Genomic DNA, 22,235 nt, shown 5'->3' with positions numbered 1-22,235 from the left:
TCCTTATATTTTTTTTTCCATCACACATTTAGTTAGCTCCCCAGCAATCATATCAAAGCAAGTTTCCTTCTTCAAACCGTCATGTTTATCCAGGCCAGATGTAAAGGCGACAGTTTGAATAGACTTGCTTATAATAATAATAATGTTAGTATTTGTTAAGCGCTTACTATGTGCCGACACTGTTCTAAGCGCTGGGGGAGATACAGGGTAATCAGGTTGTCCCGGGTGGGGCTCACAGTCTCAATCCCCATTTTACAGATGAGGGAACTGAGGCACCGAGAAGTTAGGTGACCTGCCTAAAGTCACACAGCTGCCAAGTGGCGGAGGCGGGATTAGAACCCACGACCTCTGACTCCCAAACTCGGGCTCTTGCCACTAAGCCACGCTGCTTATACCAATTTAACAAAATCTAATGCATTAGAATTTCAGAAATAGTGATTAAATCACCACCTCTACAGTTACTTCTAGCTCCGGAGAGCAATTGCAAATTCTCACCCAATCACCTTTGCAGTTTCACACTTTACTGTCTGATTGTGGGCGGTGGCCATTTGATTGAGGGGGGCGGGGGGGGCTTCTCGCAAACAAATTTCTTTTGATCTTTTAAAAACTGGTAGCTCCAGCCCCCCTAGGGTTCTTCTTAGTCCCAACTAGGCCCTAAATTGCAGATTCCTTGCAACTAGCTGGGTGGATTCAAGCAGTTCATTTAAACATAACCCACTCTACACACAGACACTCTTACACAAATTGCGGGGTGTGGGGGGGGCAATCTGAATACATTTTCACACCAGCTTTTCAACACTTAAAACAGAACACACATTCACACTCTTACACCAACGAGAGGGTGCACCCAATCCCAACACGTTCACCCAATCTTTTCGGTACTTTAGAACAGAACAGAGATGTTGTCGGGTCATCATCAGCAACTCTTCTTCATCAGGGGTGTTAACTATCTCGAATATTGATCTCTCATGTGAGGCTGTTTTAGTGCCTGCAACCATCCCAAGGCTCCTCAGACTTGGGAAAGAGATCCTCCCAATCATTCTCGATTGTTCTTTTTAAAGCATCGGGAACTGTGTGACAGCTCTCTCTTTCTTAACTCTCTGCTACCTTTCTGCTGAGGAGTGGCATGGCGTACTGGATAGAGTACAGACCTGGAAGTTAGAAGGTCACGAGTTCCAAAGCCGTCTCTGTCACTTGTCTGCTGTGTGAGCTTGGGCAAGGCGCTTCACTTCTCTGTGCCTCAGTGACCTGCTCTGTAAAATGGGGATTGAGACTGTGAGCCCGACCTACGTAGAACAGGGACTGCGTCCAACCTGATTAACTTGTATCTACCCCAGCGCTTAATACAGTGCTTGGTGCATAGAAAGTACTTACAAATATTATTATTATTGTTTCTAGACTTTAAGCTCATCATGGGCTGGGAACATGTCTACCAACTCTGTTATATTGTACTCTCCCAAGCACTTAGTACAGTGCTCTGCACACAGTAAGCACTCAATTTTTTATTGTTATTATTATTATTACCACCTGCTCGAAGATTTCTCATTGTTTGGTCTTCTGCACCAAAAGGTTGCCACCCCCTGGTTTAATTGAATCTCACGCAGAATGGACTATGAGTCTGACCCAAGGTGAAATTGGTTCTAGTCTGATGTTGGGAACTCCCCTCACCCTTCAACTATTCCGTGTCCCAGGAGACATTTTCATTCAATCAATCAATCAGTCAATGGTATTTATTGAGTGCTTACTGTGTGCAGAGCATTCATTCATTCAATCGTATTTATTGAGCGCTTACTGTGTGCAGAGCACTGTACTAAGCGCTTGGGAAGTACAAGTTGGAAACAACTTGGCAACAAGTTGGCAGAGCACTGCACTAAGCACTCGGGAGAGTACAACGGAGTTGGAAGACGCGATCCCTGCCCAGTAATATTTACTGTTGGTCCAGTGGAAAGAGCCCAGGTTTGGGAATGAGTGGCCCTAGGTTCTAACTCCAGTTCAATCAGTGGTAATTTGTTGAGCACTTATTATGTGCAGAGCACTGTATTAAGCACTTGGGAGAATACAATATAACAGAGTTGGTACAGTTGTGTCTGTTGAGGCTGTACCATCAGTGGTCAAAGTTTCTAATAATAATAATGATGATGGTATTTGTTGAGCACTTACTATGTGCCAGGCACTGTACTAAGCACTGGGGTGGATGCAAGCAAATCGAGTTGGACACAGTCCCTGTCCCACGTGGGGCTCGCAGTCTCAATCCCCATTTTACAGATGAGGTAACTGAGGCCCAGAGAAGTCAAGTGACTTGCCCGAGGCCACACAGCAGACAAGTGGCGGAGCTGGAATTAGAACCAATGACCTCCTGACTCGCAGGCCCGGGCTCTACCCACTAGGACATGCTGCTTCTCTGATTCCGAAAAGCAGTTGGCCAACACAGTCAGGAAAGTCTGCAGCTCCGGCACTAGGCTGAGGGCACTTTGAGCTCGTTGTGGGCAGGACTGTCCCTGTTTATTGTTGTCTTGTTCTTTCTCAAGCATTTAGTACAGTGCTCTGCACACAGTAAGCGCTTCAGAAGTATGACTGATTGAATGAATGAAGGAATGAAGTGGGTCCTGCACTCTGAAAGGACTGTCCCACACATTTTGTGAGGTGTTGCACCCCCCTCCTCACCCTCCATGTCCCAGTGGGAACAGGATTGGCAGAGACCAGAGAGGGCCAGTGACACTGCACAAATGTCTGTCCTATCCGACTGACAATGACTATCCCCGCCCCTTCAAATCCTTATTGAAGGCACATCTCCTCCAAGAGACCTTCCCTGACTAAGCCCTCTTTTCCCTTTCTTCAACTCCCTTCCGCGTCACCCTGACTTGCTCCCTTTATTCATCCCCCCTCCCAGCCCCAAAGCACTTGTGTACATATCTCTAATTAATTAATTAATTAATTTATATTAATGTCTGTCTCCTCCTCTAGACTGGAAGCTCATTTTGGGCAGGGAATGTGTCTGTTATATCTTTATATTGTACTCTCCCAAACGCTTAGTACAGTGCTCTGTACACAGTAAGCGCTCAAAAAATGTGACTGATTGATTCGTTTCTCAGTGCCTCAGTTTCCTCATCTACAAAATGGGGATTCAATCCCTGTTCTCCCTCTCCCTTAGACTGGGAGCCCCTTGTAGGGCTGGGACTGTGTCTGACCTGCTTATCTTTCCTCCACCCTAGCGCTTCATATAGCGCTGGGCACATAGTAAGCATTCAATGAGTACCAGTATTCTTTTTCTTGTTATTATGCAAGCCATCAGCTTGAGAAGCAGCGTGGCTTAGTGGGTAGTGCACAGGCCTGGGAAGCAGAAGGACCTAGGTTCAAATTCCAGCTCTGCTGCTTATCTGCCTTGTGATCTCGGGCAAGTCACTTAACATCTCTGTGCCTCAGTTCCCTCATCCGTAAAATGGGGATTAAGACTGTGAACCCCATGTGGGACAGGGACTGCGTCCAACCTGATTTGCTTGTATCCACCCCTGGAGTTAACACAGTGCCGGGTCCATAGTAAACGCTTAACAGATACCATTTAAAAAAAAAAGCAAACAAAGCTAAATCCGTGCCCTTTCCAGATGATCCCCAGGAAGTTAAGAACTGTTCCGGGCCCCTCCGTGAAGCTGAATCCTTAGGATGATGGCTGTTGGGGACCGGGGTGGCTCTTCGGGGGCCTCTCTGTAACACCGGGCATGTAGTAAGCACCCCTCCTATTGCTAGGCCCAGTGTGGGGGCTGCAGGGGCTCCCCGAGTCAGCACCCCCGGACCCTTTGTGTCCCACCTGCTTCTGGAAACTGAACAATCTGGGTCGGTGCTGTGTCCCCCGGCCCCCAGGACATTGTGTGTATGTTGGGGGCTCAGGCCCCTTGCAAAGAGCTCGAGAGATACGATCGAATGAATGAATGAATGCAAGACCGGCCTTTTCTTCTCCCTCCGTTTCCCAAACAGACCCCAGGGGGCGCCCACGAGCTATAGCCGGAACAGGCTGTGAAAGGAGCAGTCAATGCACGCCCCCCAATCAATCAATCAATCAATCAATCGTATTTATTGAGCGCTTACTGTGTGCTAAGCACTGTACTAAGCGCTTGGCAGAGTACACTAGAACAACAGACACATTCACCGGCCCGCCTTTAGGGGGCGGGAGAATGGAAGCCGGCTCTCAGGCCCAACTTTGGGAGAGAGTCTAGGAGGGTGCGGTGAGGGGGGACAAGGGGATGAGTCCTGGCATCCTTAAGGTAGGGCTGGATGGGGGTGCCCCACATATATACAGAACACCAGGATGCACCTACACACCCCAGGCTACGCACAACACCCACCCGCCCCCCCGGGGCCCAAAGGCGCACACACAAAGCCTCATCTGTACAATAGGGTTTCGAGATCTGTTCTCCCTTCCCCTTAGGCTGGGAGCCCCTTTTGAGTCAGGGACTATGTCCCATTCAATTACCTGGTTTCTATCCCGGTGCTTAGTACAGTGCTTGGAACATAATACCACCATCATCATAGTAAGCCCTTAATATAATAATAATGAAAACCAGGCTGAGCACCTACAAAAAAACAGTTGCACAAACCCACATGGGCCATCAAGATGCATGTACACTCTCTCTCTCTCTCTCAGCATCAGGCTGCATACACACACAGAGACCAACAGGCCGTATCCCCACACTACCAGCCTATGCACAGACACACACGACACCAAGTTAAACACACATACCACCCAGTTGAGGAACTCTCTACCGGCCTTCCGCATGCACTGTGCATGCTGAGCCAGGTAGAAAGCCCTCTCTCTGCTTGGGAAGCGGTGCGGCTTAGTGGACAGAGCCCAGACCTGGGAGTTGGAGGACCTGAGTTCTAATCCTGGCTCTCTCATGGGTCTGTGGTATGACTTTGGCCAAGTCCCTTCACTTCTCTGGGCCTCAGTTTCCTCAAGTGTAAAATGGGGATTCAATACCTGTTTTCCATCCTATGAGCCCCATGTAAGACAGGGACTGGGTAAGTGCTCAATAAATACGATTGAATGAATTAGCATTTGCGAAAGTACAACAGTAAAGATTGACAATCCCTGCCTACAATGAGCTCACAGCCTAGAAGGGGGGAGACATCAATAGATATAATTCCAGTGCGCAGAACACTGCTTGACACATAGTAAGTGCCTAAAGAATGTTCTTATAAGTATTATTGGCCCTTCTCTTCCACCACAGCTGAGCAAAATGCACCCCTACTTGCTCTCCACCTCCCACAACAGCTGAGGAACCCTCTGCCTGCCCCCTGCTTGCTCTGTGCTGAGTACAAAAGCCTCTGCTGTGCCTGTTCAGACCCTCTTCACCTCCAGAGTTGAACAAAACTTCAAGCATCTGCAGCCTCGCCTCCATGCACGTTGGCAGCCCCCCAACGAGGAGACCTTGTCCCATCCTGCTCTCCACCGCCCTGGCGGGAATGAGACCAGCGCCTGCCTGGTTGAGGGGCTGTAAGGGCAGGTATGTGTTTCTGTATCTTTGCGTGTGTATGTACTCAGCCGGGTTTGGTGTTTGCACGTTGTGAGAGGGAGCGGCTCCCTGAGAGCCAGTTCGGATGAACAGATGAACCCACTGACATACATTTAAAAAAAAAAAATCAAAGACCTTTTATTGGCTCTGGATAGAATGAGATCCCACTGCAGTCAGTCTCTGTCACCTGCAGGAGCTGGGGAACCAGGTGGGTTCAAACACAGAAACTCGAAGCAGAATAATTTAGAGTTTGGCCTCTCACCCACCTCCCCACTCCAATCCCTACTGTCCTCTGAGCCTAAAAGGGGAACAATGGAGAGACACTTCTGGGGCTGGGGAAAAGGCTGGGAGAGGGACGGGATGAACCAAATCATCCCAGCTTGGGTGGGGGGAAAGGAGGGGCACCGCCTCATGGCCAGGTGACCTCTTCCCCCTTAGTTAAAAGCTTAAGCTTACAGTGCGGAGCGGTGACCTTACGGGGTTCTGGGGGAGAGGGGGTGAGGCAGGGCCTCGTCTTTTGGCAGTGACGTTAGATGGGGGCAGGGGTTGGGTTCTTGCTACAGCTCCGCCGATTTGTTGGACTTTTTCAGGAGCTTCTTGAGGTTGGAGGACATAAAATACGGCTTCTCAGTTGAGCCGTCGTTGCGTTCCAGATCTTCCACTGTGGAGAAAGTGGAGGGGCGGGGGGCGGGGGGCTGCGTCAGTCCAGCCCCAAAAGAGGCCCCAGCCAAGAGAAATGCATAGCTAGATGGCGGGAAGCAGGAGGAGGAGTCAGATCCTGGGCAGGCCAGGAGACAAAGGGGAAGAGAGGGAGTCTGGGCTAGTAGCCCACCTAATCACTCACCATCTTTCCCCACATGAGGTGAGTTCAGACCCAGAGTTGAGCTGACTGGGCGCTCTCTCTCTCTCTCTCTCACACACACACATACACACACACATATGGATTGACAGGCAGACGGACAGACAGAGTTGGGGGCAGTCATGGGCAGACACAGATAACATGCAGACAACCCCTCAGGTCCTGTCCCGTCCCCCCGCCCGGCCAGAGGAGACGTGAGATGCAGTGGGTGAGGGTAGTGCCACCCCCTCCTCAACCCTCATCATCGGTGCCCTTCGCCGCTTCCAGACTCCCCTTGAGCAGGATGGCCCTCAACTCGGGCGACATGTGGTATGGCCGTTCAGCAGAGCCGTCGTTCCGCTCCAGGTCTTCGCCTGGAGCCCCACGGGGTTAGCATGGGGAGGGGGGGGAATGACCAGGTGGGGAGCGAGGGGGACAGGGATTGGCAAGGAGGTGGCACAGCGGAAGAGCCAAGAGATCAAACCAGAGACAGAGAGGGAAACAGCAGGGTTAGTTGCAGACCAGATCCCTCCAAAGAGGTCAGAAACCAGGAAGGGGAGTTGGGGGATGTGGATAGGAGCAAGGAGAGATGTTAGAGCTGCAGCTTGGGTGTGGGGGGGGGGAAGGGGAGGTGTTTGCAGTGGTGGGGGGCAAAGGGGTGTGGGGACCAGACTGGGAGTCTAGGACATGGAAACTGCAGCTTCGCCCAAAGGAGCCAGGGTCTGGCCGTCTCTGAACGCCCCCCGCCCCCGCCAGAGATCATGGGGCTAGAGGAGGGTGGGTGGGGGCTGACACTCACAGAAACAGAGGAACAGCGTATCCACACACATGCCGTAGACACTGAAGAAGCCATGAGCAATCAGATAGGAGCCCACGATGACCGTCTGCAAGGAGAGGAAAACATAGCTATCACAACCCAGGCCCTGGCTGCCCTACAACATCCCCCCAGGAACAGCCAAGCGGCACCGACAACATCACGGCTGCACGCACATGGGCACGCCCACATGCCAACATACCAGGATGGGGACCCAATAGTAGTTGAGCGGGGGTGCTGTGTCCTGCACAATCCTGATGCGATGGGTAAAGAAAAAGAAGGCGAGTATACCTGCAGGAGGGGAGAGAGAAAAAGAGAGGCCAAAGGGCTGGGGTGGTGAGGGACAAGAGAGAGAGAGGGAGGAAAGGGTCCCGATGGCCCCCATCCCAACCCTGGGGGAGCGGGAAAACACACCAGTCAGCTCAGCCCACAGCTACAGAGAAACCAGGCTGCAGAGACCCGAGGGTATGAGAGAAAAAGTGAGACTAGGCTACAGGGGACAGGGATTACCCTTAGCCATTAGTAAAGTACCTGGCACATAGTAAGTGCATAACAAATACCATTTAAAAAAAGGGGGGGGGGGGGAATTGAGAGGAGAGCCCTTACCCACGCTGCCCACAACCAGGAGCTTGCCCAGGAGGAGCAAGAAGTCTATCACTTTATCCAGTACGGCCACCCTGGGGAAAACAAGAGAATATGAGAGACACTGGATGGGATGGTTGAGGTGGGAGGGCATATAATGGTCCCCACCGGATTGAGTGTGGGTTGGTTCGTGCTGAGGGGTGGTGGAGTGGTTAATTATAGCTACCAGACGGAGTAGAGGGGCGAGGCATAGCACAGGTGGAGGCGGGGGGGATGGGAGGGAGAGGAAAGAGGCAAGGTCTTGGCCCAGGAAGAGGGGTGGTGGCAGGCGGTCCATGCGGAGAAGGGGCCGGCTCTCACCGGATGATGTTTCTCATGAGTAAGAAGAAGGCGTTCTTGGCTGAGGTGCAGAAGTTGGTGCCGTAGATGGCGATCTGTTGGGAGGCACATTAAGGGAGTGAAGAGGAGGAACAGAGGAGGGGGTCAGCAGGGTCCTACCTGATACTCCCAATACCCACCCCCTGGGGTGGTAATAACAGTAACCATAATAGTCCTTGAGAAGCGCTTACTGTGTGCCAAGCACTGGGGTAGATACAAGTTAATCAGGTTGGACACAGTCCCCGTCCCACAGGAGGCTCACAGTCTAGGAGGGAATATGATTGAATCCCCATTTTACAGATCAATCAATCAATCAATCGTATTTATTGAGCGCTTACTGTGTGCAGAGCACTGTACTAAGCGCTTGGGAAGTACAAGTTGGCAACATATAGAGACAGTCCCTACCCAACAGTGGGCTCACAGTCTAAAAGAGGTAATATGATTGAATCCCTATTTTACAGATGAGGTAACAGGCACCGAGAAGTGAAGTGACGTGCCCAAGGTCACACTGCAGGCAAGATGATGATGATGATGGCATTTATTAAGCGCTTACTATGTGCAAAGCACTGTTCTAAGCGCTGGGGAGGTTCCAAGGTGATCAGGTTGTCCCACGGGGGGCTCCCAGTCTTCATCCCCATTCTCCAGACGAGGGAACTGAGGCCCAGAGGAGTGAAGTGGCTTGCCCCAAGTCACCCAGCTGACAGTTGGCAGAGCCGGGATTTGAACCCATGACCTCTGACTCCCCAAGCCCGAGCTCTTTTCCACGGAGCCACGCCGCTTCTCCAAGAGGCGGAGTCGGGATTAGAACTTCTGCCTACCAGCTCCAGATCACCTCCCCTAGCCCACATGCCGCTTCTTGCTGACGTGCGTGAGTGAGAGAGACCGAGAGCCGGGGAAACTGAGTCACTCACCATGATGTATGCATTCCGGTTGAGGAATTTGATGAACTTCTCCAGGCACCAGAAACAGCACTTGAGACAGGTCAGGAGGAATTTGGCAAACCTGTTCTCTGCAGCTGGGGGTGGGAGGCAGGAGAGGGGGAATGAGAGAAGGAGAGTTCGCTCGGACCATCCCCACTCATCCCTCTCTAGCCCCCCGTCTGCAGAGAATCAATCAATCGTATTTATTGAGCGCTTACTGTGTGCAGAGCACTGTACTAAGCGCTTGGGAAGTACAAGTTGGCAACATATAGAGACAGTCCCTACCCAACAGTGGGCTCACAGTCTAAAAGGAAGCAGCGTGGCTCAGTGGAAAGAGCCAGGGCTTTGGAGTCCGAGGTCACGGGTTCAAATCCCGGCTCCGCCAACTGTCACCTGTGTGACTTTGGGCAAGTCACTTCACTTCTCTGGGCCTCAGTTCCCTCATCTGGAAAATGGGGATTAAGACTGTGAGCCCCCGTGGGACAACCTGATCACCTTGTAACCTCCCCAGCGCTTAGAACAGTGCTTTGCACATAGTAAGCGCTTAATAAAATGCCATTATTATTATCTCTTCCAGGGCAGCACCCCCCCCCCCCCCCACCAAACCTTTGAGGCGATGATCCAGATATTCCAGGATGACCCGGATGAGCTGGACGATGGCAAGGATCAGGGAGCCAAATGCCAGGGAGCCAGTGTGGTACCTGTGAGGGGAGGGGTGAGGGAAAGGGGGATGATAAGCAGGTGGGTGGTCATTTCCTGGTCCCCTCCCCCAGGAAACCCCTGACCACCTCTTCCCCGCCCCCGCCCCCTACCAGACCCCTCCCATCCTCCAGTTCCTCCTAAGCCCCCCCGCCCCCTGCCATCCCAGTCCCCTGGGGTAGACCTGAGGGCACGGCCAAAGGCTGAGAAGAGTGGGAAGGCAGGCAGGTCATCTGGCTTGCGGAGGGCCCAGTAGTAGGAGGCGAAGGCGCCGGCCAGCGTGACCTGGCCCAGGGCCAGGGTGAAGTTGGCCAACCAGAAGAACATAAAGGCATTGTACAGTTGCAGCCCCAGGAGCACCCGGTGGTAGCTTGTCTCCCCTCCATAGAAGGCGAACTGGCAGCGGGCATCCCGGCACTGCTGGCTCACGTTGGTTGTGAAGTTCTGAGAGGGGACCACATGGTCAGCGGGTGAAGGCGGGCGGGGGTCAGCGGGGGAGTTGGATGATCAGCGGGGACGGAGGGGAGTGTGGTCAGTAGGGGGTAAGGGAGTCTATTGTTTTTGGGGGCCCCCGCCCGGGGCTACCCGTCCCCTCCAATCTCTCACCTTGGGGTCACACGTTTGTCCAGCTAAGTCACAGGCTGAGTCATTGAAGACTTTGTAGACGGCCTCGTTGGACGTGGACAGGAAGCTGGGGGTTGGGCGTTAAGGGGGAATGGGTTCCTACTACAATCCAGCACTCTCACTTCACCCATCTACATCAACCTACTCGATGTACCTTGATCTCCTCCGTCTCGCCACCGACCCCTCACCCATGTCCAGCCTCAGGCCCGGAATTCCCTCCCCCTTCACATCTGACAGAACACCACTCCCCCCACCTTCAAAGCCTTGTTCAAATCACATCTCCTCCAAGAGGCCTTTCCTGACTAAGCGGGGAACGTTTCTACCAACTCTACTGTTTCGTACTGTCCTCCGCACCCAGCAGGCGCTCAGCAAACACCGCTGAATGGTTGACTGACTGCGGGGTCGGGGAAGGATGGGGAGGGGGCCGCCCGCGGCCAAATCCTCTCATCCACCTGCCCCCTCAACCTCTCCACAGGCACTAAGTGGAGACCGCGGGTTGGGTGGCCTCTTTGGGGTCCAGAGGGGGCCGGGTTGAAGCAGGTTGGATACACGGCGGTGCTGGCCCAGTAGGCTATGCAGAGGCAGAGCAGGAAGAAGGTTCCGAGGGGGTAGAGCAGGGAACACATGACGTAGCCCACAGCCCTGCAGTTTGGGGGGGATGACGACACAGAGGAGTGGGGATTAAAACCGCTCCCCGGAGTCCCTCACTCCCCTCCCAGCTGCCAACCGCCTCCCTCCTCCCCCGGGGCCCCTCACCGGCTGGCCTCCTTGATAAGTGCCACGGCCACCAGGATACGCTTGCGCAGAAAGATGAGCAGCAGGATGATCAGAAACTCAACACAGCACAAGATGATCACTGACACGGTTGAGAGACGACAGAGAGCTGAGATTCCCTCCCCGCCCCGCCATTTCCCACGGACCCCCGCGCCCCCTTCCATCTCCAGAACCAGGTCCTGGGCGGATCAGGAGTCAGAAGCCTTGTAGGTCACGGAGTCGGATGTGTAGATTGGGGGCAGAAGTAGCGTGGCCTAGTGGAAAGAGCCGGGGCCTGGGAGTTGGAGGCCCTGGGTTCTAATCCAAGCTCCGACAATTCCTTGCTGTGTGACCTCGGGCAAGTCACTTTACTTCTCCGTGCCTCAGTTACCTCATATCTGTAAAACGGGGATTAAATCCTCCTCCCTCCTACTGAGACTGTGAACACCACGGGGGACAGGGACTGTGTCCAATCTGATAAACTTGTATCTACCCCAGCGCCTAGAACAGCGCTTGAAATAGAGTAAGCGCTTAATAAATACCATAAATAAGTCACACATGTCAAGATCACTCACTGAAAGCCATCCAGGTCTGCCGCAGGTGCAGGTAGACACGCAGGTCGGTCTGGAAGCCAAGGTCACTGAGGGATACGTCCGCCCCAGCCTCACCCCGCAGACGTGCGTATTCCATGTAGCAGTGAAAGATTCCTGGGTGGGGGGAAGGCAGGAGGGTCACGGGGAACCCAAAGCCCTCTGCCCCGCCGACTGAACACTAGTCAGTACCCCAGGGATGGGGGCAAGAGACAGTGGGGGCAGGGTATGGTCGGTCCGGAGTGGAGGGACCCGAAAGATCCGGGGAAGAGAAGGGGTTGGGGATGAAGGGGGGGGCAGGGTCCCAGGAAGGAGTCTGGGGGGCCAGGAAGGGAGGGGTGAGGACCCGCACCATAGGCCAGCACCAGGATGACCAGGACGATCATGATCCAGACCATGATACCAGCCAGGAAGCGGAGGAGAACGATGAAGATGAAACTCATCACCATGGCAATGACCAGGCCGCTAGAGGGGAGGGGAGAAGAGGGGAGAAAGGGTGAGGTGGGGGGGTGTGGAGACAAAGAGCCAGACCCTGGTACCCCAAGGACCTCAAACTCACATAAGGATCCAGTACCAGGACACCGTGTAATCCTCAAAGATACGCATGGCCAGTTGCCGGGCTTCCAGCACCACGTTAGCCTTCCTGGGGGTGGGGGGAGAAGGAGGGCCTCAGCACTGTCCCCCCCTCCCTCCCCCCAATCAGGGAGGGGTCAGGAGCTGGGAAGGAAAGAAGGTTCACTGTCCCAGGGAGGAGAAAGGGAAACAGGGTTCCAGACCCAGATCCCCACCCCGCCAAGGGAAGGGCTGGATGCCCCATGTCAGACAGAAAATGGGACGGTGGGGAGGGGAGAACTGGGAGCCTGGCCTCTTCTCCCCTTCCTATTACCCTCCCTCTCCCCCCGCCTCCCCCACTCACTTGGCTCCCTCCACCAGGTCTGTGACATTGCGCCGCTGGCCCCGCCCATCATCGAATGTGGTCTCGTTCCCCACCAAGAGCACCCCTTTGTGGGCCCGGATGGCCGGCAGGCAGCGGCGGACCACTGGTTGAGGGGGGCAATAGATCAGTAGTCAAGGGAACCAGGGCCCCTCCTCACTCCCCTCCACCCCCCTCAGCCATACGCCCCCCAAGAGCGCAGCTACCACTCTGGTCAGATCAGAGACCACTCATTCATTCAATCGTATTTCTCCTTCCCCAGGCAGATACAGCCGGAGGCCCAGGCGTTATCTGGACCCAATTGCCCCAAACTCACGGGGTTTGCTGGGCGTAAGCATGGCTGGGCAGTCTCCATCACGCAGCACCTCCACGAAGCTCTGTTGGGAGGGAGGATGGGGCGGGGTAGGTGGGGAGGGAAAAGAGGAGAAGGGGAGAAGAGTAAAGGGAAAAGGGGAAGGGGGGAATGGGGGGGGGGAATAGAGAAGGGGAGAAAAAAGACGAGGGGAAGGGAGAGAGAGGGGCACCTGTTGGGCTGCTGCTCAACCTCTCCCCACTCCAGCAGCTCCAGGTCTTAGCCCGGTTCGGTCTGAACCTTACTCTTCTCCTCCTCCTCCTCTCTCTCACAGGCAGGCCCTCACAGGCTGTTGGCAGAAATCCAGGCACCAGGCCGACCTGGGCAACTTCAAATGCACCCTCACCTGCTCTAACTCTGCCTTCCCTTCCACTCAGCGCCATTACTTCTCTTCCCTCATCAGCTCTTTATGCCCATTGCCCCCACCAACTATTCCAGACCCCACTGAGATGATTCTCTCAGCGTCCCCGCCCCTACTGACCATACCAACCACTTCGTTGACAACTCAACTTGGCATGAGTTCCCCAAGATCTCCTCCTCACCTCCCCAGCTCCCTCCCACCCCTACATCCACTCTCTCGTCCTCCTCGGCTATCGCTTAAAAGCTCTTCCACCCGATTTGAGAATCCCCCCCCCACCCTCCACCTGTGCCTCCGACCCCTTCCCGTTTCACTTTGTAAAGACCCTCGTGCCTCCTCTTCTTCCCTCCCCTTCAGCCATCTTCAACAGCTTGTTCTCTTACAGCTTCAGCCTTCACCCAAGTCCTAAAAAATCCTTCTCAGGACCCCACTGCACCATCCGGCTATCACCCCCGTCTTCCTCTTCCCATTCCTGTCCAAACTCCTTGTATAGGTTGTCTACACCGGCTGCTTCCACTTGCTCTGCCCCAGTTCCCTCCCTCACTCCGTTGAGACCACCCTCTCCAGGGTGACCAATGATCTCGTTCTCATCCTAATCCTTCTCAGTTTCTCAGCTGCCTTCAACATGATGGACACTTCTTTCTTTTGAAACTCTGTTTTTTCTATGGTATTTGTTAAACACTGATTTTGTACCCAGGCACCGCACGAAGCGCTGGGCATGGGACATGGGGCTAATCATGGACACAGTCTATGTCCCACATAGGGCTCACAGTCTCCATCCCCATTTTACAGATGAGGTACCTGAGGCCCAGAGAAGTGACTTGCCCAGGGTCACCGAGCAGACAAGTGGCAGGGCTGGGATCAGAACCCAGGACCTTCTGGCTCCCAGGCCTGGACTCAATCTGCTATGCCATGTTGCTTCTCTGAAGATGACTTCCAAATCTATTTCACTAGCCCTCCCCTCTCTCCTTCCCTGCTATCTAGCATTTCCTTCTGCCTCTAGGACTTTTCCAAATAGATGTCAGTCAATCAGTCGATCGTATTTACCTGTGTACAGAGCACTATATTAAGCCCCTGGAAGAACACAGTATCACAGAGTTGGTAAACACATTCCCTGCCCCCAAGGAGCTTACAGTCCAGAGGGGAAGACAGACATTTAAGTAAATTACGATTATGTACATAAGTGCTATGGGGCTGAGTGGTGGGGGTGAATAAAAGATACAAAGCCAAGCGCAAAGGCGACAGAAGGGAGAGGGAGTGGGGGAAATGAGGGCTAGTTGGGGAAAGCCTTTGGAAGAGACGTGATTTTAATAAGACTTTGAAGGCGGGGAGAGTGATCATCTGTTAGATATGAAGGGGGAGGGATTCCAGACCAGAGGCAGGATGTGGGCGAGAGGTCGGTGAGGAGATAGACGCGCTCGAGGTAGTGTGAATAAGTTGGCATTAGAGGAGGGAAGTGTGTGGGCTGGACTGTAGTAGAGAGCAGTGAGGTAAGGTAGGAGGGGGCAAGGTGATTGAGTGCTTTAAAGCAGACTGCAAGGAGTTTCTGTTTGATTTGAAGGTGGATGGAGAACCACTGGAGGTTCTTGAGGAGTGGGGAGACATGGAATTAACCTTTTTTTTAGAAAAATGATCCAGCCAGCACTGATCTCATTTCCCCACGCTATTCGCTCTCTCCCTTCTGCATCGCTTCTCAACTTGGGTCTGAACCCCTTAAGCACTTTGATATTTTCCCCGCCTCCATCCCCACAACACTTAAGTATGGATTCTTATGCTCTGGTGTTTCTCCTACCTGTAATTTATTTTTAATACCTGTTCCCTCGACTAGACTGTAAACTCCCAGAGGGTTCTAAGCCCAGCTTGGCCACTTGTCTATGTGACCTTGGGCAAGTTACTTAACTTCTCTATGCCTCAATTCCCTCACCTGTAAAATGGGGATTAAGACTGTGAACCCTATGTAGGACAGGGACTATGTCCAACCCAATTAGCTTGTATCTACCCCAGCGCATAGTATAGTGCCTGGCACCGCCGCACTACTTAAGCACTTAAGTCATCCACAGCCGCCCCCGCCGGGTAGCACTTAAGAACATATCTCATCTACTCTATTACTTCCTCTATCAGTAATGTGAGTGTCTGTCTCCTCCGCTAGAATGTAAGAGCCTTGAGAGCAGGTACGGTGTCTTCTAATTCTACCGCACTTTCCCAAGCACGTAGGTCAATACTCTGAACACAGTAGGTGTTCAATAAATATGATTGATTGAGTGATTGATTGAGAACCCCCAGCTGGCCCGCTACCCTCTCACCTTGCCCTGATGCCAGTCGAAGCCCGGCTGGCAGAACTGCGAGTAATATTTCAGCTCCTCTGGATTGCTCTGGGCCTGCATGTAGGTGAGGTAGCGGGACGGACAGCTCTGCACGCAGATCTGGGGGAAAAGAAACTCTTCAGCCCAGCCGGGTCTCTCTCTGTCTCTCTCTCTCTCTCATACACAATGGGCACAGTTCCTATCTGGGGATATTATGGCTCTCCCCCCCCCCACTCTATTTAGGGGCAAGGGAGAATCCCCTTTTCAGGGAAGACAAGGCCCTGGGTTTTCGGGGAGGGGGAGGTTTCCGTAGAGGAGGGGTTACATGGGACAGGAATGGGCGAAGGGGGAAGTTAATGTGGGATAGACCCTACCTGGTGGCAACGGTGCATTTACCTGCGTGGTTGGGCACTGAAACTCTAGCAGAACCAGTGGGCTGGCACATTTCATGATATTGAAGTAGAACAGGAAGGTCTTGTTCCTGGCGAGGGGGCGGGGGGTGGGGGGGGAGATCCACATACCAGGCTCAGAGCTGGGAGGGGGCAGGGGTCCAGAACAGACTCGCCAAGCCCCTCCTGCCCAGCCCCACTATCTCTGAAGGTAGGGGGAGGCAGGATGGGCTGGAGTGTGAAGAATGGGATGAGAGGGAGGGAAAGGGGAAAAGAAGGATCACACTTACTCATTGACCGTGCCTTTCTGGCCACAGAACTGGCCCCGGCTGTCCGTGGGGTAGATCACCTTGCGGGGATCACCGTGAGTCCACGCTGTGGAGAAGCCGGACTGATCGCTGAGACCCCCATCCCTGAACCTTCTCTTCCCTTCTCTCCCCCGCCATCCCAGGGACCACGGCCCCCCCAACTCACCGACGATGCCGACGACCACGTAGCCAACGATGGCCAGGAGCAGGGTGATGCAGCAGATCACATCGGTGCAGCCTCTGGCAGGAGGGAGGCGGGGCGGAGGGGAGCGGGGTCAGGCTGGGGTGCCCCCCGACCTTGCCTGAAGCATCTCAGCCGCCGGAGGAGCGGATCAGAGGGAAGGCAAGAACCCCATATTTGGGGGTTGATGGGGAAGGAGGGGTGAAAGAGGGAAGTGGGATGCGTGGGGGAGGAGAAGGAGGAGGAGGACATGGTGCCCCCTCCTCATTTTTACCTCTTGTTGATAGGGCCCTTGAAGGTGGGATCGTACTTCTGTGGAATTCCTGCGAGACAAACCCAAGAGCACCACGGTGATGAGGGAGAGGTCTGCTGGGGCTTTCTGCCCCCCTGCAAACTCCACCCCACCCCGCCATTCTGCGGTGCCAGGCAGAGGGGAAGAGCGGGCCCGGCACACAGAGACGCAGCCGGGCCGGACCCTAGGAAAAGAGAGTAGGTGAAGGGTCTGGGGAGGGCAACCTGAGCCAGGGGTCGGACTGGAGGCTGGGGGGCGGGGACCCCCTCCCCTTGAGGGCCATAGAGCTCCAGCTCTGGCCCTAATCTCTCCTCACCCCTCCGCAGGAGGGCTGCCGGCTGCGGAGCCCTGGAGGAGGGAGGGGTCGAGTCAGGGCCACTCCCTACCATGCTTGCCGTAGTACAGCTCCTCGCCATCGCCCGCCATTCTCTCGCACTGGCTCCAGTCCTTTGACCTTTCCACTGGACTGGCGTCTCCCTTCCCCTCCCCGGCTGTCAGCTGGGCACCAGGAGCCCAATGGGGTCCCCCGAATCTCCTGCCTTGGCCCAAACCGGTCAGACCAGTCTCGCCCCCCCTCCCTTCCTCTCCCGCCACCGCTGTGCCTTAGCAAGGCCGGCGCCGCCCTGGCTCCGAGCCACTGGGACGGCCGCTGTGCGGAAGGCGGGGGAAGAGGCCCGGGATGAACCGTGCACCTGTCCCTGCCACTCGCTGAGCCCCCGGGGTAGAAGGAAGCTGGGGCCAGAAGGGGGACAAGGATGGGAGGGGGGACGGGGGCAGGAACGTCGCTTCTCCCTTTCTGCACTGGAAACTGGAAGGCCTCGTCTGCCCCGGGGGCCGCCCAGGGAAGGTCCTGCCAGTGGAAAAGGGGCAGAGCTGGGTTGGTCTGACTACCGTGGGGAAGAGGAGCTCCTTGGGTGGGGGGAGATGTGGGCCAGTGAACCACTGAGTTCAGTGGGGCAATGGGAGTTCACAGTCCAGCACTGGGGGAGGTCAGAGCTGGTGAGGATGGGGGGGGGAATAATAGACCCTGTTGACCATCATACCCCCGCCACCCTCTACCTCCATCCTTCCCCGGGACCTTCTTGCCAGTTCAGAACCCCTGAACAAGGTGTCCAGCCTTTGAGTGGCAGTCCCCCCTGCAAGATCTATCTAGCGAGCACCCCACTCCACTCCAGATTTGCTCCCTCTACAGCGCCCAGGGTGGTTTTGGAGGAAGCACGATGGTGGTCGGGGGAAGGGCGGGGGAGAGAAGGGCCACTGCTAGCCTCTTGCCTGGTGTGGATGCTGGAGCCTTAGTGAATGTCAACAGTGTACACTCCCAGTCTCTTAAAGTCACAAAAGGGAAGGTAGCGGGAGCCGGACTTTGACCCTTCCTACTGTCCAACTACATGCAACTCCTCATGCTGACCCAAGCAAGCACTTTGAGGTGCCTGCCTCATCCCCCCCCCTTCCCCTCAGTCATCTCCCCCTACACTGACAGTCAGTCTACTTAGAAGCTGTTGATTATGCAATTGCAATCCTTTGACAACCCTTTTTAGCATTCCTTCTCCCCTAGTGCTGAGTGCAGTCCTGATTTCTATCTTGCTCTTGGGACTGGTTGGAGGGAAGATGCATTTCCCTCCCTCCCCATCCTCCTCCCTCCCCGCTCTCCACCAGGTAGGGATAATGCATTTTCCACTAGGCCAAGCTGCTTCTCATCTCATTCCCATTTTTACAGAGGAGGAAACCGAAGCCCGGAGAAGTGGAGGGATTTGCCCAGTGTCACACAGCAGGCAAGTGTCAGAGCCGGATTAGAACCCAGGTCTCCTGACTCCCAACCCTGGGATCTTTCCTCGAGGCCCCACTGCTGGGTGGGACTCAGGCTCGGTGGGTGTTTCTCGGGAGGCACCATTTTTTAATTTTGAGGGAAGGAAAGGATGCAGGGAGCAAACAGGCTTTTACAGCACCCTCAGAGCTTTATGGGCCTTGTCTAGCCCTGTGGTGAGGAAAGTTGGAAGTCTAGCCCAGGCAGCTGTGGGGAAAACAACGGCTTGGCCGGCTCAGATGGAAATTGGTTGGGGGAGGAGGAGGCACGGCCCCCTTGGCCTCCACAGAGCTGGCACTAAAGTGGAGGTGGCAGGCTGCAGCAGGAGCTGTAGACGGGAACTTTCTCCCGGATCTGCTCCAAGGAGAGCTGTCAGAGGCGGCGGGGAGGAAAAGAGGTGGGAGTTCCCAGCCCCCAAGTCGACATTTGAGGGAAGTCCTCTCGGACCCTGCCTGCCCCTTCTCAAACCCCGTGACGCCAGGTACTACCACCAGACCTCTCCCGGGGCCCAGCCCAGAACCCTCCGGCTCCGAGGCCTCCACAGCACCCCTGAGCAGTGAGGGCCTTCCAAGTCCTCCCTCCTTGCTCATCTCATACTCGTACTGGCATTTTGGGCAAGGGAAGGAGACTGAGCAGGAGCATTGGGTCGTAGTATAAGCATGGCTCAGAAAGCAGGGTCTGGCGAGGCCGGGGGATTTGTTGCTGCATAGCTGGTCTCAACCAATCACGAGGCAGCTGGGGGGGGACTGCGGTGACCCGATTGGCCGACGGTGACGTCACACGCGCCTGCCATTGGTTGCCATTAGTAATTAGCTCCCGGGGCCCAAAAGGTGGTCCCGAGGGATGAGGCTCTCTCTGGTTCTCCCCGATTGGCCCCGCTCTGATTGATCAGGTTACCATTCCGCACGTGGCTTCGGCGGGTGGGTCCGTCCGGTACACCGACGGCTGAGGAGGGTCGACAGGAAGGGGAAACCGAGGCAGACTGGAACGCACAGCATCCGAGAGAGCTAGCCCTCCCAACCCCTCCCCTGTTTTGCTCGGCTCCTCTGCCTGTCTCTTCGCTATCTCTGATGTCTCTCTGCATCTCACTCGGTGTGATCCGGGTCTTGCCGGCTGCTGTCTCTGCATCTCACTCGGGATCTCTCTCTCTCTCCCCCTCAGTTTGTCGGTCCCTGCCCCAAATCCCTTCCCTCTCCAGCCTATATTTCACACTGCTAACCAGGATAATTCTTCTAAAAAATAGATCTGCACACATCTCCCCACTCCCCAAAAGTCTTCAATTGTTGCCCATCTATGGTCACATCACACAGAAACACCAAACCATCAGTTTTAGGGCACGCAACCAGCGTTCTTCCTCCTACCTGCCCTCCCACTCCTTTCCCACTACAAGTCAACCCACAAACTTCACTCCTCTAATGCCAACCTACTAATTGTGCCTGGCTCTCATCTCTCGCTGTCAACCCGTTTCCCACATCCTCCCTTCTCTAAAACTCCCTCTCGTATCTGACAGGCCACCATTTTCCCCCAGCGTCAAAGCCTTACTAAAAACACATCACCAGGAAGTCTTCCCTGACTAATCTCTCATCTCTCCACTCTAATTTTTGCCCCGACTGTATCACCTATGCATTTGAGTCCCTACCCCCTTAGCACTTAAATTCTCACCCCACCTCCACAGCACTTAGGTACAGTCTTTATACTCTGTCACTGCTCCTGTCTGTCTCCCCAGCTAGAGAGCAAGATCCTTCAGGACAGGGAACGTGTCTGCCCACTATATTGTACTCTCCCAAGAGTTTAGTACGGTGGTCTGTACATAGTAAGCACTGACATACATCTGCATTTCACTCGATAAATCAATAGTATTTATTGAGTGTTTACTGGGCGTAGAGCACTGCACTGAGTGCTTGGGAGAGGACAATACAACAGAGTTGGTAGACACCTTCCCTGCCCACAAGGAGCTTAGAGAATCGACATGTCTTTATATTTCTCACTGCATCTCACTCGGTGTGCCTCCCTCCATCTCAGTATGTCTGTAACACAGACTCCTCTGTCTCTGTGCCTTTCCTTGGCTGAAGCCTTTTCTGTCTCCTGCTTGGGAGGCCAAGCTTGGGGGTGGGGGGGGGGGGGCGGGAGGAGGGCGGGGTCCGAGATTCCTATCGAGCCGCAGTCTGAGCCAGGGTCTCTCTCCCTCCCTCTCCTTGCCCTACCCTCCTTTCAACCGCAGTTTCCACCCTGGAGAGCGGGCGGGGGTGATGGAAGATAGGGGGTGGAGGAAGATCTGGCCCAGTCTGTAAACTCCTGACCCCACCCAGGCCTGCACCGCCTTGTTGATCTCAAGCTATTTTAGGCCCCCGTTTCCTTCTCTTCCCACTCCCATTCCCCCTCCTGCATCCACCCCTCCTCTGCTAGCTGCTTCACGGGGCTCCGTGGGAGCTGGTTGGAAGCCTCGCCCCACCCTTCTGTGGTCCTAAAGCTGGGGCTGCAGAGATGCCAGTGAGGAGTTGCCCCCAGCACAACCCCGGGAAACTAAAAATAAAGCAGAAGCTGTACTTTCGGTTTCCAGGCCTCGTGGGAGCCAGCCACCTGAGCCACTTCCCCCCGGCCCGATTTAGATGGGCGGACCCCCATGCCCAAGGAGGCACACACCCAGTTGGACCCACAAACACACAGAGACACACACGCACGTATATTGGGGGCTACAGGAACTCCCGGCTCCGCCCTTCACCTCCCCCAGGGTCATGCACGGGTGGGGGGGAGCCCCAGACAAAGCTGGAGAAAAGGGGAGAAGGTTGGGGGCGGGGGGTCCTGTTACAGGACTTCCTATCTCGAAGACTGGAACTTTTCCAAATTGTTTCCGGCCCCATTTTCCGTCCTCCCTCCCAGCGACTGCAGCAGAGGCTGAGGTTTGAACCCCAAGGTCCAGGGGCCCCCTGACCCGGGACGCCGGGGTCCCCATTCCGGCTTGCTTCCCCCTCCTGGCCCACGTCCCGGCGACGGAGGGCCGATCTCCCCGGGGCAGGGGTGCAGCCGGCGGTCGGGCCCCCTTCTTCCCCGCCTCCTCTCCGCCGGCTGCCATCTGAGCCGCCGAGATAACGGGGAGCTCCGGGCGGAGCATGCGCGGCCCGGCCCCAAGCTAACGGGCCCGAAGGCGGAGGAACGGGGGGGCGGGCCACGAGTTCCCAATCTAACTTGGGAAGTGGGGGGGGGAGGGAAGGCTTCACCCCGACTTCCCGGCCGGGCGCCCCCTTTCCATTCAGGGGGAGGGACCTACCGTACTCCCCACCGTTTGGGTCCTTCCTGTTGCCCTCCATGACCGGGCCCGGAGCAGGGGGGACGGGGCGATCGGTCCTAGCGCGGCCCCATCTCCTGGCGTGCAGCTCGGTTTGGAGCTGCGCTCGGCTCGGCTCGGCTCGGCTCGGCTCGCCCGCTCCCCCAGCCCCCGGCAGCACACTCCAACGGGGAGGCGGGGCCCACCTTCTCCCCGCCCAGGCCAGACTGGGAGCTGAACCCAGGCGTCCTGGCTCCCAGCCCCGCCCATGAGTCCTTGCAGGGGTTCAACTCTGTCTCCTCTCTCCCCTCCATTCCTTTCGGGAGAGGGCAGAGAAGGAAAGT

The 22,235-nt window shown here is 55.3% G+C and overlaps 1 protein-coding gene across 4 annotated transcripts; it reads right to left on the bottom strand.

Annotated features, from left to right (window-relative positions):
- Positions 1–5,619: 5,619 nt before the first annotated feature.
- SLC44A2 (solute carrier family 44 member 2) lies at positions 5,620–22,025 on the bottom strand. Of its 4 annotated transcripts, none has more exons than XM_038771033.1 (22): positions 21,895–22,025; positions 16,805–16,853; positions 16,516–16,589; positions 16,332–16,416; positions 16,049–16,133; positions 15,653–15,772; positions 12,956–13,016; positions 12,622–12,745; positions 12,265–12,348; positions 12,058–12,170; positions 11,691–11,822; positions 11,119–11,218; positions 10,912–11,004; positions 10,345–10,429; positions 9,923–10,182; positions 9,646–9,740; positions 9,031–9,134; positions 8,102–8,175; positions 7,766–7,836; positions 7,362–7,450; positions 7,145–7,229; positions 5,620–6,719 (listed from the first exon to the last, which is right to left on the bottom strand). In XM_038771033.1, the coding sequence occupies exons 1-22, from the start codon at positions 21,932–21,934 to the stop codon at positions 6,598–6,600; spliced, it is 2,145 nt and encodes a 714-aa protein (XP_038626961.1). In that variant the 5' UTR covers positions 21,935–22,025; the 3' UTR covers positions 5,620–6,597. The 4 variants fall into 4 exon arrangements, with proteins under 4 accessions (XP_038626961.1, XP_038626963.1, XP_038626962.1 ...); XM_038771035.1 differs by having other exon boundaries at positions 5,620–6,168; XM_038771034.1 differs by lacking the exon at positions 21,895–22,025 and adding an exon at positions 17,209–17,270.
- Between the last annotated feature and the right edge of the window lie 210 nt (positions 22,026–22,235).

The sequence above is a fragment of the Tachyglossus aculeatus genome, chromosome X2 (assembly GCF_015852505.1).
Source record: "Tachyglossus aculeatus isolate mTacAcu1 chromosome X2, mTacAcu1.pri, whole genome shotgun sequence".
Lineage (NCBI taxonomy): Eukaryota > Metazoa > Chordata > Mammalia > Monotremata > Tachyglossidae > Tachyglossus > Tachyglossus aculeatus.
This window is presented reverse-complemented; position numbering and strand designations above follow the sequence as displayed.

What these genes read in the sequence shown, in the direction of transcription:
- SLC44A2 (XM_038771033.1), bottom strand. Translation starts at nt 21,934, where the DNA reads ATGGAGGGCAACAGGAAGGACCCAAACGGTGGGGAGTACG. An exon ending in GACCTGGTGGAGGGAGCCAA is followed by an intron (nt 12,349 to 12,621) that starts GTGAGTGGGGGA and finishes CCCCACCCCCAG; the next exon opens with GAAGGCTAACGTGGTGCTGG. An exon ending in TACTGGGCCAGCACCGCCGT is followed by an intron (nt 10,430 to 10,911) that starts GTATCCAACCTG and finishes CCCAACCCCCAG; the next exon opens with CTTCCTGTCCACGTCCAACG.